The sequence below is a fragment of the Amphiura filiformis genome, chromosome 9, assembly GCF_039555335.1.
Source record: "Amphiura filiformis chromosome 9, Afil_fr2py, whole genome shotgun sequence".
In the NCBI taxonomy this organism is placed as follows: Eukaryota; Metazoa; Echinodermata; class Ophiuroidea; order Amphilepidida; family Amphiuridae; genus Amphiura; species Amphiura filiformis.
The window spans coordinates 150,255-165,818 of NC_092636.1; the positions used below are offsets into that span (position 1 = coordinate 150,255).

The 15,564-nt window shown below is 39.9% G+C and overlaps 1 protein-coding gene across 1 annotated transcript in view; it reads right to left on the bottom strand.

Moving 5' to 3' along the window:
• Positions 1-365: 365 nt before the first annotated feature.
• Positions 366-15,564, bottom strand: part of LOC140160486 (protein-S-isoprenylcysteine O-methyltransferase-like) — a 31,572-nt gene continuing 16,373 nt past the window's right edge. The window contains exon 4 of the mRNA XM_072183721.1: positions 366-1,529. Coding sequence (XP_072039822.1) covers positions 1,347-1,529 — 183 coding nt within the window. The 3' untranslated portion in view covers positions 366-1,346. The remainder of the gene's footprint in view (positions 1,530-15,564) is intronic.

Genomic DNA, 15,564 nt, shown 5'->3' on the forward strand with positions numbered 1-15,564 from the left:
CCATAGAGTTTGTGTGTACCACATCCCCCACCGCCACCCTGCCCATTCTGAATTCTATGAAGCACAGTGTCAGTATTAAAAAAGTTCAAGTATTTCTTTTTACAGGGTTGAAAGTGCATTTTATTTGGAAATAAAATGAGACCACAAGCATGACAATACCTTCTTGCTTGGCAGAGATATCATCATTTGTTTTGAGTCGACTTTGGCAAAATGTAACGTCGCCACTTTTTTTTTGGTGGCGAGCTCAAGACACACAACCTTAATTCAAAACCTTCTGATTCTAACGACTGGATGACTGAGAATATTCACTATTTTTACTCAATGCTATATTGCTGTAAATTATAACACATCTAGCATACTTGGTCTCGAAATTATGTGATTCTTTTATGTATTTATTGTTCTTGTGGGTTTTTTGCTCTCAATACTTGCCTTAATCTAAATATCACATTTGCTACCAGACATTGTCCTCACTGGTTCACATTACATCACATGTTATTACTATTCGCCCTTTGCACGGATCCGCCATTTTGCCACCAAAACGAGGCTCTTCCTGCAAACGTTTGCGCAAAATGTGCATTTTTGTTTGGTAATCAAAGCATGCTTTTGACAGGCGTAAGCGCACACATCACACACTTTGCGGGTACAACCTCGTTTTGAGACTTGTGCGATCGGCGAATTAAAGTGTACATATTCACGCTTTACCAATTTTGAACCATGAATTATACACAAGAAGAATATATTTGCATGTTGTTATTTTGGCGGTTGCTGCTTGGAACGTGAAAATAAATGTAGCACGAAAAATGTCAATGGGCTTTTCCATTTGAAATTCACACTCCCCCATGGAAGATTTTGGAAATATCTTCCACAGGGAGAGTGTGAATTTTAAATGGAACACATTAGGCAGCTCCATTTGAATCTCACTCTCCCTCAGTGGAAGATTCAGGTTGAATCTTTCTCAGAGGGTGTATGGAATTCAAATGCCTAATGTGCTAATACCATTTAAAATTCCTACTCCCCCTGTGGAAGATATTTTCAAAATCTTCCATGGGGGAGTGTGAATTTCAAATGGAAGACCCCAATGAATCCAGTAAGCATGAAGCTGCAACATTGTCTCAAAATACAGTAGTCGTGTTCAGGCGGTCATACAATTCTCTAGGATCGACATGCTTGAGTATTGCTTTCCTAAGTCAATCTCAGAGTCCACACAACTCTATTTGGGGCAAACTCAGAAATTGGAACCCTCAAGAGTGTTCACACAGCTAGTTTCCCCAAATTTTAATCAAAAATTCCTCCGTATGGACGTGCCTAGTATTTCTGTTATGTGCATAGAGCGTTCACACGAGGTGTTATAACTCCAACTTGTAACCACGTATAAATGGTAACTTGGTGCCAACTTTCCTCTGATATTCCAGATAGTCCTCACCAAAGAAGTTCAACAGTGTAATTTCTTCATCTTCTATCCTCTCATTGAAGAACCGCCACGATGTCACAGTGTATGCAATAAAACAGAGAGGATTCAAAAGGATGACCTGAAAAAAAAATCAAATTCATATGTAAATTCCATGATATTTGTTTTAAAAAATTGCAATGGGAAAAAGATGTTTCAGAGGTTTCAAATAAAAAAAAACCCTTTTGTGTAATAAACTGAGCTCAAAAAGAAACTTATAATTTTTCACAAGGTCATATCTTGAAATCCTGTCCATCAAATTGAACCAAAATTACACACAGATTTACTTCAATACTCTACTCTTAACACATGTCAGTAACCAAGCAGTTATCCAACTGACACAACAGCAAAATGCACTGACATGGGACAGCTTCCTGGACCACATTCACAGCCCAGCCCTGTTTCATGAAAAATGGTGTATGAAAAGCAGAAAGCAGCACCGTTTTATCATCTGTGCAAGGATCTTGTGTGCATTCTCACAGATTTTTTGTCCTGGGTGCCAAATGTTGGGATGTGAAAGTGAAGGAAGTCCAGGAAGCTGTCCCATGACAGTGCATTTTGCTGTTGTGTCAGTTGGGCAACTGTTTGATTACTGACATGTGTTTTGAGTAGAGTATTAAGGTAATCCTGTGTGTAATTTTGGTTCATTTTGATTGACAGTATTTTAAGATATGACCTTGTGATTCACAAGTTGTAAAAAATTATAAGTTTCTTTTTGAGCTCAGTTTATAATTTGTAAATACCGCATCTCCACTAACCCCCCCCCCCCCTCTCTCTCTCTCTCTCTACCATCACTTTGTGGGTTGTAAAGTAATGTGGGCATGAAAAGCTGTGTGATCACTGCATGGCCATATAATATGGCAGTAGGGTAAGTACATGTAAGAGGTGCGCTCAAGAGGGGAATGTGGATAGGTGTGCAGATAAGATTAGTTAAGGGGTTTGCTTTCATAATTATGTGCAATATAATTTTTGGGTTTCTTTTATGCTTTTTTGATGCTTATTTGATTTGGTGTGTGGAGCGTATTATTTGTGGTCACTGTGTTTGGGAGTAAGAGGTGTGCTTAGGTGTCAAGAGGGTGTGTGTGAGGGTGGTGTGATGGGGTGAGTGTGGAGATAAACTTTTATAATTATGTGCAATATAATTCTGAATATTATATGTTTTTCTTATGCGTATTTATTGTAATATTGTATTTTAATAACTTTTATGTGTAATAATAGTAAATAATTTTTTGATGTTTTAAGATTGTAAAAAGTAACGCAATTTGGCTATTTGCCACGATGTTATTTTGAATAAATATGAAATGAAATGAAAAAGTTGCATTGCTCTGACCAGCACCTGAGCAACGATATTGGTAAATGGGATTGCTGTATAATATATTGTATGGCTGGATAGATTAGATGGACTCACAATCAAGAGATTGCCGGTTCAACTTCTGCCAAATTGTTTGCCCCCTTTTATATAAGAATATACATTTTGTAAAGAAAAGTATGCAAGGATATCCTCATATCCTATTGAGTTTTTGCTATCCAAAGTTGGCATCAATGGCTACATGTAGTATAATGAGTTCTTTATACTGTTTTGGATTTAGAAGCACCGTGCAGGAACTGTGGCATCTATGGTTCATGTGTGTTCCTCGTGTGTGCATCCGCTGATTCCTCCCTTGTGTGTGTGTCCTCTTTACAGGTGTTTATAAGCACCCCACACATGTTAGGTAGACTGACAATATTATTTATAAGGTTTCCTGCAGTAGAACGGACCCGCCGCATATCGCGAATCCATTGTTTTTTTTATACCGCAGGCCGCCGACCCAATTAGTTGCTATCAGCTAATCTGTTTGATCACGAGAGTGTGAGACTGATAAATAAACACCATCGCATCAACTCAATACGAAGCCTTCCGCGGTAAACTGCAAGCACAAATCTATTTACATATCTAGTTGGCAGCAAGGAAGAACAAACATTGTCACTTGTGTTGTCACTGATTTGAAACTCATGTCCACTTAATATCTTAAATCATGATTATATTTTGAAGTTGATAATTTACATAATAACTGTATGATGTTGTGGAGTTGATAATTAACATATAATTGTACTTATGTTTAGTATGCTAGCGATCACAAGGTGTACTGTGCTGTCCGGGTAGCTCCGGTACGGGTATCGGTGTTCCGAGGTTTTATACTATATTATATTAATCATAATAGCCAAGTAAAAAGTGAACTCATGGCATACTAAATATTTAGTTATTGCTATCCCCATCCTATGGTTGTGGATATTACCATCTATTTTGGTGAAACTATGCAATTGATGATATATTTGCGATATGTTAAATAAACTTTAATTGAATTGAATATTAATTTCATGACATCCCAGCGATTTCTTCTGAAACAAAACGGAAAAACTGAACAACATCAATTCAAAACACACATAGCGATCAAAATAATTAAAAAATCATGATAGGCCTATAATTATTAGTTATTTTCTTTGGACCTCGCCTCTTGTGGGAAAAAGAAAAAAAAATCTTGGCTCTAATTTACTGTTTGTTGTTATGTGGTTCAATATTAAAGTTTGCGTGTACCTCGGCATCGAGACCGGGGACTCGTGGAAACATCGACAGCACAGTCCAGTGATACAGATGGAGGTCGCGCAACCCCGGCCAGCTGATGAGCTGTACACAGTAGCGTAGCCAGCGGTGGGGCAGGTGGGGCAGAGTGCCCCCCCTGACAAAAAATGAAATAAAATGTGCCCCTCTGACAAAAAATGAAAGAGAAAATCAGGAGGGCAAAGGAAAAGAAAAATGGCAAGGAGCCCCTTTTCTAGCCAAATTCAGGGCCAAAATAGCCTAAAATACAAAACATTTCCGCGCTACGCGCGCACATTGTAAGAATAATTTTATAAAGCCCTCTTCAGCCGGATAATGGGCAAAAACAGTGCCATTTTTTTCGCGGTGCGCACGCACATCATCCCAATAAAGCCTTTTTCGAAAAGCTCGAAGACATACAGTCTCTATGTAACGTATGATGCAACTGCAATTTTTTTCATCTGTGCCCCCGAAATTGTATTTTGCCCCCTCTGACCAAGAAAGCTGGCTACGCCCCTGGCTGTACATAGCGTAGCGAGCCTAGAGAGTGGCCTGATGCTAGCGGACCAGGTAGCCGAACTCTTCAGTCGTGATATATTTTCGCCATATTGAATCTCCACTCGCTGCACTCTAGGAATGCTAAAATTAAATAAAAATGAAAGCAGTTTCTTAAAAGGTCCTATTGATGATTCGATCCTTGAAGGTTGAACAATAATTTGAATTTGATCGACACATCGTGTAGGTCTACCCGCTTTAAAAATCAACAAGAAGTTCAACTTGAAACATCAAGGGATCAAGTTGAAGGTAAATTTATTTTGGTATTATAGACATACGTCTTCATGTGCAAGATAGGTCTAAATTATCACAAGACTTGTGATAATTTAGGCATATAGGCCTATCTTGCACATTTCTTACCTGCAATTATATTGCTTGTATTGCTTTTTTCATTTCAAGACATAATTTTTGTACGTTTCAGCAGTGTTTTTCGTATTTTTGCCACATGTCCCCACTACATTTTTTTAGTCGTCCGATGACAGCATTTTTTCTTGTCAGATACTTGTCATGCTTGTTCTCCATCTCATCATGACAACACATGCACACCGATGGTATAGGGTCATTAATTTATTTTTTTTTAGACCCTAGAGTGAATGTTGCATTGTATTTCCATTTTAAAACGTAGTCATCGTTTTATCTTTGGTATATCCGATGTCCAAAAAAAGCGTCACATATGGATGGAGTCTATGAGTATGATGGACCATGCATGGGCGCTCAAGGATCAGTGATGGTATCCCATGCGCGATCCATGGACATTGCCCTGCACTGCTGCTCGCCTGCCCGATGCCTACTATGAGCCGAAACATCATCCATCCTGTTGCTAACCTCACACGAAGCCTATCGGATATCAGTGAAAATCAGGGTGAAGGAGGCAGCGTTGTTTCGCCTCTGTGCTGATATTTTTCCAAAAAGTTCGGATCTCTAATATTCTGGCCCCGGGATTCTGGCTGACTACACTAGAAAATTCAATTCAATTCAATGAACACAGCCTTGACATAGAATGATAGATCCCTCCATCGCTCAGCGCGGTGGACCCGCCAGGGAATCCCAATTCACTATCATTCAGGTACATCATCGGATATTAACATCCATCGCAAAAATGGCTTGAAATTTTGAAATGTACCCCGGGAACCAGTACAGCACAGCAGGCCTCACTTGACATGCTTGCAATACATGTACAATTATTTAGTACCATGGCAACAGCTGGAATAGTGCCAACAAGCCCATACCATTGGTACATGTACCATGCATCGAGTTGTAACCATGGTAACGCCGGGCGGTGGTCTTTGTGGTCGATGTCCGTATATCATGGGTATATGGTATACATGTACATACAACCCGGGACGTACAACCAATCACAGTGTGGGAAACGAGTTCATATCACTACATGTATTATCAGGGGCTGTGTCATACCTGGGCATGGGCTGTGCAAATAGTTATGAGCCGGGGGGCGGAGAATGTTTCGGATTCACTTTACTTCCAAGAAAATATTTTTTCCAATCCCATTAGCAATCTATTCCACCACAGGCGTAGATCCCGGGGGCTAAATATTAAAATTTGACTTTTATTGCTAGTTATGACTTTAGGATTAGGATTTAACTGTTTCATTTGGCAAAACAGGATAATATTTTTTATTCAAAAAATTAGTTCTGTATTTATCTGGAATGGGGAGTACACAGTGGCGTGTATATAGCCAGTTTTTCGGAACGGAGGGGGGATGGGATGGCCACAAACTTGCTATATTTTTTGTCAATGGAACGGCAGTTGTAAACTGTTGACCCCGATTTTGGGATGCCCAGAGCTCAAGAATCTAACAAAAGAAGGGAGGAAGATTGGGGTGCAGAGGAAACTTTTCCATCAAATTTTCACCGCACGTTTAGGGGGCTGGCATTTTCTTCGGAAGGGGGCGGGGGTTCCAAATTTACAATAAGTCGGCGCCAATAAAATTGCGACCCCCTATTTCGACAACAAATATTTTACGACCCCCCCCCCCACCACCACCACCGATACACCTTACCCCCTAAACAGGCTTAAAACACACAATATGTGGTCATGTTGTGACTCCCTACATTTTGGTCATCAAAAACATGCGCGTATTTTTTTTTGGGGGGGGGGCTTTGGGGCGCCAGTCCCCTGGGGTCAAAGTAGGGGCGGCAAAAACGAAGGGCGGCGGAAGAAGAAGGGCGGGAAAAACCGGGGCGTAAAAAATGAAGGGGGCGACCAAACGAATTAGCAAAGAAAAGAGGGCGGCAAAAATTGAAAAAGCATAAAAATTGTTAATAAAGGTTGCTTTTTGGACGCTAGCGCCTAAAATCCTTTTTTTTGCTCTTCACTTTTTCAAACGACCGTGAAAAAAATTGGGTCAACCTTTTCGGGCTGTTAAGGAAGGGGCGGCAAAATTGTTTCTTCTTCAGCCCCCCGGGGTTGGGGCGGCCACGGTACGCCACTGAAAAATATATTATAAATGACCCCCTTATTTTCCTTTCCAAATATTTATGACCCACCCCTTCCGAAGAAAATGCCAGCCCCCTATACCATAATCTGTTTCCCTCCCTCTCGCCGTTCCCCTCACATAATTCTCAACCGTCACTGCGGATAAAACATTTTGATATTGATTTTTAAAAGTCAACAATATCAAAATTATGTTTGTAAACACGCACACCTGTGTTGTCACCGTTCCGTCTGGTTACTATGGTTACATGCACATGGTCCCCAACCGCTCGCCAATATGATAGGTTTATCAACAGGTCAAGTAGGCCTATGTTATTTACATGCACTCTGATTGGGAATTTACCTGCGTTATCGCGGTTTTTCATGTTTTTTGCCACCTAAAAATAATCTATTGGGAGATAGGAGTCGTCCGTACTCCGGGGGCACTCAACTTTGGAGGTGACGCGTATGTACTATAGGGCTGTTAAGACCCCTTTTTCAACATCGCTGTCACCCAAAGACCCCATATTTTTTTACGAACACATACTCTGTCACCCGTAGACCCCCTATTTTTACATTTAATCTGTCACCAAAAGACCCTTTAAATACAAGTTCAATTTGAACAGCAACTTTCATTTATCACTGATTTTGTTACTTATTTTGAAAAAACAAAAGAAATTTGAAGCCATTTTATAGAACTAGAAATTCGATTTTCGAGGTTTCTGTGGCGCTGTTTCGGTTCTCACCCAAAGATTCCATTTAAAAAAAAGTCATGTTCTCACCCAATGACCCCATATTTTTCACATTTTACTCTCACCGAATGCCACAAATCATGCTCTCACCTAATGACCCCATATTTTTTACATTTTGCTCTCACCGAATGCCCCTTAGTGCGAAAGTGCCAGCCCTATCCATTTCAAATTGAAGTGCCCCCCCGGAGCTCCCCGGTCCGTACTGTTGCGTTTTCATTTTTGAATATCGATATTGTTTATACTTTTACACATCTTTCATTTTGTACCGAAAAAAGTTTTTAATTTTATTCCCCAAACGTTTCCTCTGATCGTGTTAACTTATTATACCAACATACAAGGATGCGATATAGTTTTACATCTAGCTTGAAGAAACCGGTTAATGGTTTGAAAAAGGAAAGTCCCATCATTGGCAGGTACTATGCATCGAGTTGTAACCATGGTAACGCCGGGCGGCGGTCTTTGTGGTCAATGTGTACAGCCGTCCGGGACAACCGTGTGGGAAACGAGTTCACATCAGGGGCTGTGCAGTAATTATGAGCCCCCGGGGGGGGTAAGAATTTTGGCCAGCTGGAAGGAGTGGAACCGGGGGGGTTTGGCAAGCTGGGGAGGGGAAGTTGGCACACATTCATAATGCTCTAAAAAAAGTTGGGGTTTTTTGCAAATTAGGATCCCAACAAGTTTGGCATGTTTGAAGGAAGAAGGCAAATATTTGTTGGCAGGCTGGGAGTGGGAGTTTTGGCACCCCATTTGAAAACTTTTACCCCCCTCCCCCGGCTCAAAATTATTGCACAGATTGTTATTGGGGTATCTGATATTAATGGCGGGGTGGGGTGGGTGAGGCAGTCACGTTGTCACAGTATCTCAACAATATTGCTGGCTAATAATATGTAATAATAATGTCTAGTTAAAGCAATATTATAACATTTTCAAACAAAATAGATTAGCATTTCTTTGCCATAAAATGTTAGCTTTTACTGTCAGATATATCCCTTTTATTTTTGAGCCGAACAACTACGGCAAAGCAAAGAAAATTGGAATTTACTACCAGCGCACATGTCGCCAATACGTACCACTCCTTCGGTCATGTTGTGGTACGACCCTTTGTTGTGTATATCACCGTCGCGCACGCCGCGTACATACCGGTACCGTGTGTTATGAACATCGTGTATGCGTTCGACTAACAATTCCATCGTAATAATAAAGGGCTGAATCAGCGTTTTATTCAAAATCTCTGATTTTGACAAAACTACAGCACCTAGAGTCTTGATTTTTGCAGGCTATATTGGTTTAATAAAGTACAATGTAATCGTGTAAAAAAATGAATTAAAAAAATTCAGTGAGGGCGTCCTCCTCAGCAAATGTTATAATATGGCCAGATGATGGTGGATGCGATATCGCGATTTTTGACGTCGCCATTGGATTAACACATAATCATGAAATCTTCACAAACAATTCTAAATTTGTTATGTGGTGTCAAAGCAAAATTATCTTACTCTAAAACCGTTGGGGTTCTGCAAAGTACCCCACTGCAAGTATGTTAATTGTCCATTTATAATCGCTAACCGTGTATTGTGAATGGGGCTGTCAGCCCTGTATCTTCGCCAGCCTCGTACGTCCGTGTTGCGTGTCCTATGCCGCCTGAATATGGCTTTAATTTGTCTACTACACAGTGGCGTAGCAAGGTTTTCGGGACAGGGGGGGCACATACTTTTTTTTTTTGCTGACGGAAGTTGTGAATTGTTGACCCCGATTTTTGTCCCAGCGCTCAAGTACAGTGGCGTAGCGTGGGTCATCATATGGGGGCACAAGCCATTTTCGGCCATTTCCTATGGGATTTTTACAATTTCAGATCGATTGGGGAACGTACCCCCCTATGACGCTACGCCACTGCTCAAGAATCTCAAGTGCGGGGGGGGGGGGGGGGGCTGAGAACAACTTTCCTCTGCAATTAAGTTTATATACCAATATCTCCCCCTCCCTCCCTCTCTCTCTTAACTTTAACATTAACAAATTGACTTTAACTGGCAAATCTAATGTGTGAACTAACTGCAGTTTTATCTGAGGTAATTGACGTGGCAAACCCAATGCAGATTATTATAATCTTGGCAAAAGTAATGTGTGAAGTGACAAATGTAATTATATGTAATTGACGTGGCAAACCCAATGCAGATAATTATAATCTTATTGATTTTACCTGGCAAAAGTAATGTGTGAAGTGGAAATCTAAGTCGGCAATTAGGGTAGAGTAGGCCTAGACACAGTTCCGATCAACCGAGTTCAATTCACACACTTTGCCAGTGGTAAACAGAATTAACAGATTAGCCCATAAGTTAAGGGATCTAAAATGAGCGTTTATTGCGTTTCGACAGTATTTTTGTGGGACATGAGAGCACCTCAGACCTATCGAATTGCATTCTGAATACGAAGCATGTCTTTCTGATATCAAATAATTTTCATTTTTGAAAATCACAATATAATACAAATTTTATGACAAATTATAAAAATTTGATATTTTTCAAATTTTTGATATATAACAGTCCTCGAAGTAAATTATATAAATCTAATGACGTATTCTTAAAGTGTGTGTAGCAGGGAGGAAAAGCCGACGGTCAATTGAAAATTTTGACCTTTCATATTGAAGATGTGGATTTTTTCCCCCAAAAGACCTAATTTTTTGGTGTTTTGGGAAAAAAATCCATATCTTCAATACGAAAGGTCAAAATTTTCAATTGATCGTCGGCTTTTCATCCCACCTACATACACTTTAAGTATAAATCATCAGATTTATAAAGTTTACTTCAAGTACTGTTAAATATCAAAAATATCAATTTTTAATGATTTGCCATAAAATGTGTATTAAATTGCGAATTTCAAAAATCAAAATTACTTGATATCAGAATGACATTCTTCGTATTCAGAATGCAATTCGATATGTCTGATGTGCTCTAATGTCCCACAATAAATACTGTCCAAACGTTCATACCCCAGCCCTTAATAGATGTTAATATACGGCGGCGATTCAATCAGGGCTGTCAACTTTGGGGTGTCCAGGGTCCTGATGTGCATTTACAAGAATAGGCTACAACATCTATCGGATCATGACATATGAAATGGATAATATTTTGAGTCTCTTCGAAAGTTTTTTTTTTTCGCGGCCTTCTCAATATTTGGCCTCCTTGGAGTGGAGATGCAAGTACCTCTGGCTATATTTCCCGGGGCTATATTAATACCAAAGTGCTTTTTTAATTTTTTATTTGTACTAATATAGGCTGATACCATTTCATGGTTCAGCAAAAAAAGAAATACCACCAAGATTCAACTAATTATAATGAACACCTGTTTGGGGAGTTTCAAAACATGCAATGTTGGTGGAAAGTACCCCTATAAACCTGACTCCATAATAATCCAACCAATTAGATCACAGTATGAACATGTTGACGACAGCTTCATTCATAAAACGATAAATTAGATAAGTCTTTCCTACGTTGTGATTGGTTGTAAGTACGGCAGCAGTACTGCACAAAGGTTCACCGCCACGTGTTTCAACCACTTTGTTTACAAACTCCCGATGAATACAATGCCATGTTGACACCGTCCCATCAACGGCTATCAACTGTTACCATGGTAATTGGTTTTAGGGATGCACCATTAAGACGGGCGGGGGGAGGTAGTAGTGTCTTGCTAATGTTTTTTTTTCTTTTTGAATATTCATGTTTTTGTTTGTTTTTTGTATCTGCAGTTAGGGGACACCCCAGTTGACTTGCCGGGGTTACAGGCTTGAAGTTTTGAAGGATAAAAATACGTACTACATACTACTATCCCACTAGGCCTATATAAACAAACCACCAACTCACACACTCGCAAAAAAGATAAAACAAAACAAGCCTATTAAACCAGTACTTATTCAGGGGGGGGGCGGTATTGCAACTTTCAATGGGGGGATTCGACAAAAATCGAATATCAATAGCAAGCGATTTTTGGCGTGCCGTTCAGAAAATTCTGAGGGGGCTCATAATTATTGCACAGCCCCTTAGTGGGCGAAATTTTGTTTTTCTTCAAATATAGTCCAGCCCCTCCCCCCGGGAAATATAGTGGTGCTTCCCATAGTGTATAACGTCTATGACATGGCCCTATGCATAAATTATGCTATGTCATTTTGTACCTCTCTTGGTATACAGTGGCATTTTCTCACGGTAAAGTTGTAAACAATCACAGCGACTCATGATTTCTACAAATGGATGGGGGACTATACATGACCTTCCGATTGATGATGGAGCAATCATTGCTTAATTATTTGTCTCATCAGATTCAACAACGAATTCAAGTGGTACTGTGTAGGCCTACGAAGGAAAATTAAAAGCAAACAAAGTTCTGGAATTTTAGTGTACGCAATATTGAAAATAAGAACTGTTTGGCCCAGTACTTAGTGTGGAAAAGACATTTTTGTTTTCCTGATCGTCGAAGTTTGAGCAAATGGATATCACTTTACGGTGGATGATCATTAACTTTGTGACTTCGGGGACCATGGGCACATGTATTTCTCCAGGTATTTTCACTCGGGTATTTATCCCGGTATTTATGACTTGAGCCAGAAAAGATGAGAATAGATTTATTCTCATCTTCTCTGCTTGAGCATATTAAAGTTCCCGGAAATGTTTTTATAGGCAAATGCTGGGTCCAAGGGTCGTCTTTTGCATGGAAGGGGCGGGGTTAATTGGTCGATCAAGTCATGGTGCGCGCTTAATGGGGGAATTCCAATGTCATGGTATTTTTATAGCTCAATCACAGGTATAAGAAATTCACGCAAAACGCGTTTGTTGCCCCGTAAATCGTTAATAATTGATTTGGATTTTACTTGCAATATTGAACGATAATTTTTGATTCAAAAGAGCACGATGACAACGCGGTCAGAGGGGCACGGCAACCTGTATCGTCGAGTTAACTTAATTTTGGGGCATCTCGGCAACAATTGATGCCGTCGATTAATTTGAGGCCTGCCGTCAACATATTATGATAATCTTTTTTTTTTTATTAAAGATCGTACGAATAATTTTGTTTGAACAACCAACTTTTGGAAGCCTCCAGTAAAATCAAGGAATAAACAAGTCAGAATGTAATATGCGCCTGGGAGCATCATGCATGTACCCGTAAGGCCGCGCCGCCGTGAAATGTTCATCAGTCTGGTGATTTAAAAAAAAACTTTAATCGACCGGCCGCAAATTTACTCACCACTGGCGACCGGACGGGTGTAAAATTTCATGCCTGCTTGTAGGGACGAAAACGTGATATTGTGCATTTTGGGGTAGCAAAATCTGAGACGAAAAACTGGACAATTTTCTGAGAGTGCACGCAAATCATCAAATGCGGATATGAAGAAGGTCTGTTTGAGCATTGATTATTTGAGGCTGTACCCTTTCAGTGACACAACAAGGCCAAAGGTGACTCCACCGTCAATGTTGTGACGGACCAAATGAATAAAATGACGATACCCCGAGTCAAAACTTGTTCAAATGACGCACCTTCCCTGTGGGTCATAGGGTGCGTCATACAAGTGACAGGTGTAAATACTAAAGATATACAAACACCTTTGTCAATATAGTTACCATTTAGAATTGGGTTATGCAATATAATAATATAAATAAATAAATCGATGGGACATAGCCCGCATCAGAACGTCTATATCTCGTCACAATGTGATCAACGGATCTTGAAGTTGAAGATATAGACATAGGCCTAGGTACAAACTTCATGATATTAATTGTTGTGCAGTGCAGCTGTAAATTATAACCATGATAACAATCATATTGAACTCTCACTCTCCTGGTTGTATCTGTATGTCCTACCCGTAAAAAACCCGACGTGCAGCGGTATAATATTATTAATACAATCGGTAAATATAAGTATGAAACACAATATTCGGACCCATCCTATAAACCACGAAACAGGGCTCCACTGATACCACGCCGACGCGATCATCTGGAAAGTGCTAAAGCAAAAATCGCTAGTAGATACCGTCAACAATAGCTGGTTACTGTAACAGTAAACAGTTATATTCATCCATTTATCACACATGCACATCTCCCTAGAATATTTTATCAGTTATATTGACCCATGATTTAAGCCAGAGTAAACACTGCCAATTGTTTATTCAATGTGCACGGTGCAGAGGTCCGTCGTACTGCAGCGTACCGCGACTGGTGCCACTACCAGGGGGATGACACTCTATTCACGTGGTTTCTTTTCCAACGCTAAAAGATTACGAATTTTGGTGGTTTGTAAATGAAAAGTGTCCGCACTATCGATTGATTACGTAACTGTTATGAATAATTTATTAGTTTTTCAATGCAATCGCCTCGACCCATTAATACATATTATCTGTATTTATCAAAGTACTTGGAATAGCAATCTGGTGAGTTCACTGAACTACGCCCAAATACTGATGGAGTTTTAATGGCGCTAATCCTCTCCATACACAGATGAACAAATACAATAGGAGAAGATCAACACATATGACCTCCTATATGACATGTTATATGAGATGTACAACAACCTGAATATCATAAAGATCAGTGTTCGTTTGTGCATATGAACTGCATATTTACAATACTAAATATTACTCGTTATATATTATGTCAAATATTGGTATTATGACAACACGGTATATACATTGTATATAAAACGACTAATAGATCCTACTATCATGGCGTCAGGTCATTGGTTCATCATATCCCGTATGTTTCTTAAAATTCATTCATATTTGAGACAAATTTCTGTGCCCATTTTATAGGCGTACAGGTGGATCCGGTTTTTTTTGTCATTTTCATTTCTTTTTGATGAAAGAATTAAGGTTTTCCACTGCACGGAGGCCACTATGTGATACTAATTTAATGCTATTTGTAAATGAATGCGGATTCCCGGTTGTTGTTTTTCCACAGTGTGACAACTGTCCACCCATCCAGACAACATCATCATAATAAAACGTCTGTATTTTTACGATGAGTAAATATTAAACTGAACTTTGCCTTGGAACATTGTGTAAGACGGTGTAAGATTTTGTGGGCGCCCTCAACATTATTATCCTCTTTGTATCCGTAAATGACATGGCATAGACTATAGTGTGAATTAAGACTAGGGGCCTACTTATACATGGGGTCATATCCATGCACACAAGTAACGATAATTGACAACACGATAAGCGACTGTATTTAGGGAGGCTAACCACTAATAATTAATAATGCCGGGTAGGGCCTACTCCTGGGCGACTCGTGTGGGCAAGGGCGCTTAGGACGGTGACCAAATGAGGCTCAGATTTCACCGGGGGGGGGCACTCGAGTATGATAAGGTGGGCCTATACGCATGTGTGGCCAACTTTTTAAACACCCCCTAAAACGAGTTTTACCCTACCAGCAAATTTAGGATCAATAGGCCTAAGCTAACTTAATACACTAAAGGAAGTTTTGGATGAGAAAACGGACATTTTGATGAGAAACGGCCAAAATGGTGAGAATTTAAATTTTCTCATTCTTTTGAATGAGAAACTTCCTGGTGTGTGTGTCAATCATTATTGTCTTATTAAAATCCGGGACTTTGGTTGACCTGTGCTAGACTCCAGCACATGTTAATGACGCAAAAGACAGTTGTGGAACACCATGGTCGCAGACCTGCAAAAAAGCTCAAAAACAGATAGTAATGAAACCAGTTTTTATTTTCCTTGCTCTAGCGAGTTCACAGAGAAGGTGTTTCTAGTACAATGCAGCGTGGGACTCTAGCTGAGAGCGTAGCCTGAGTCCAAACGGACTCCA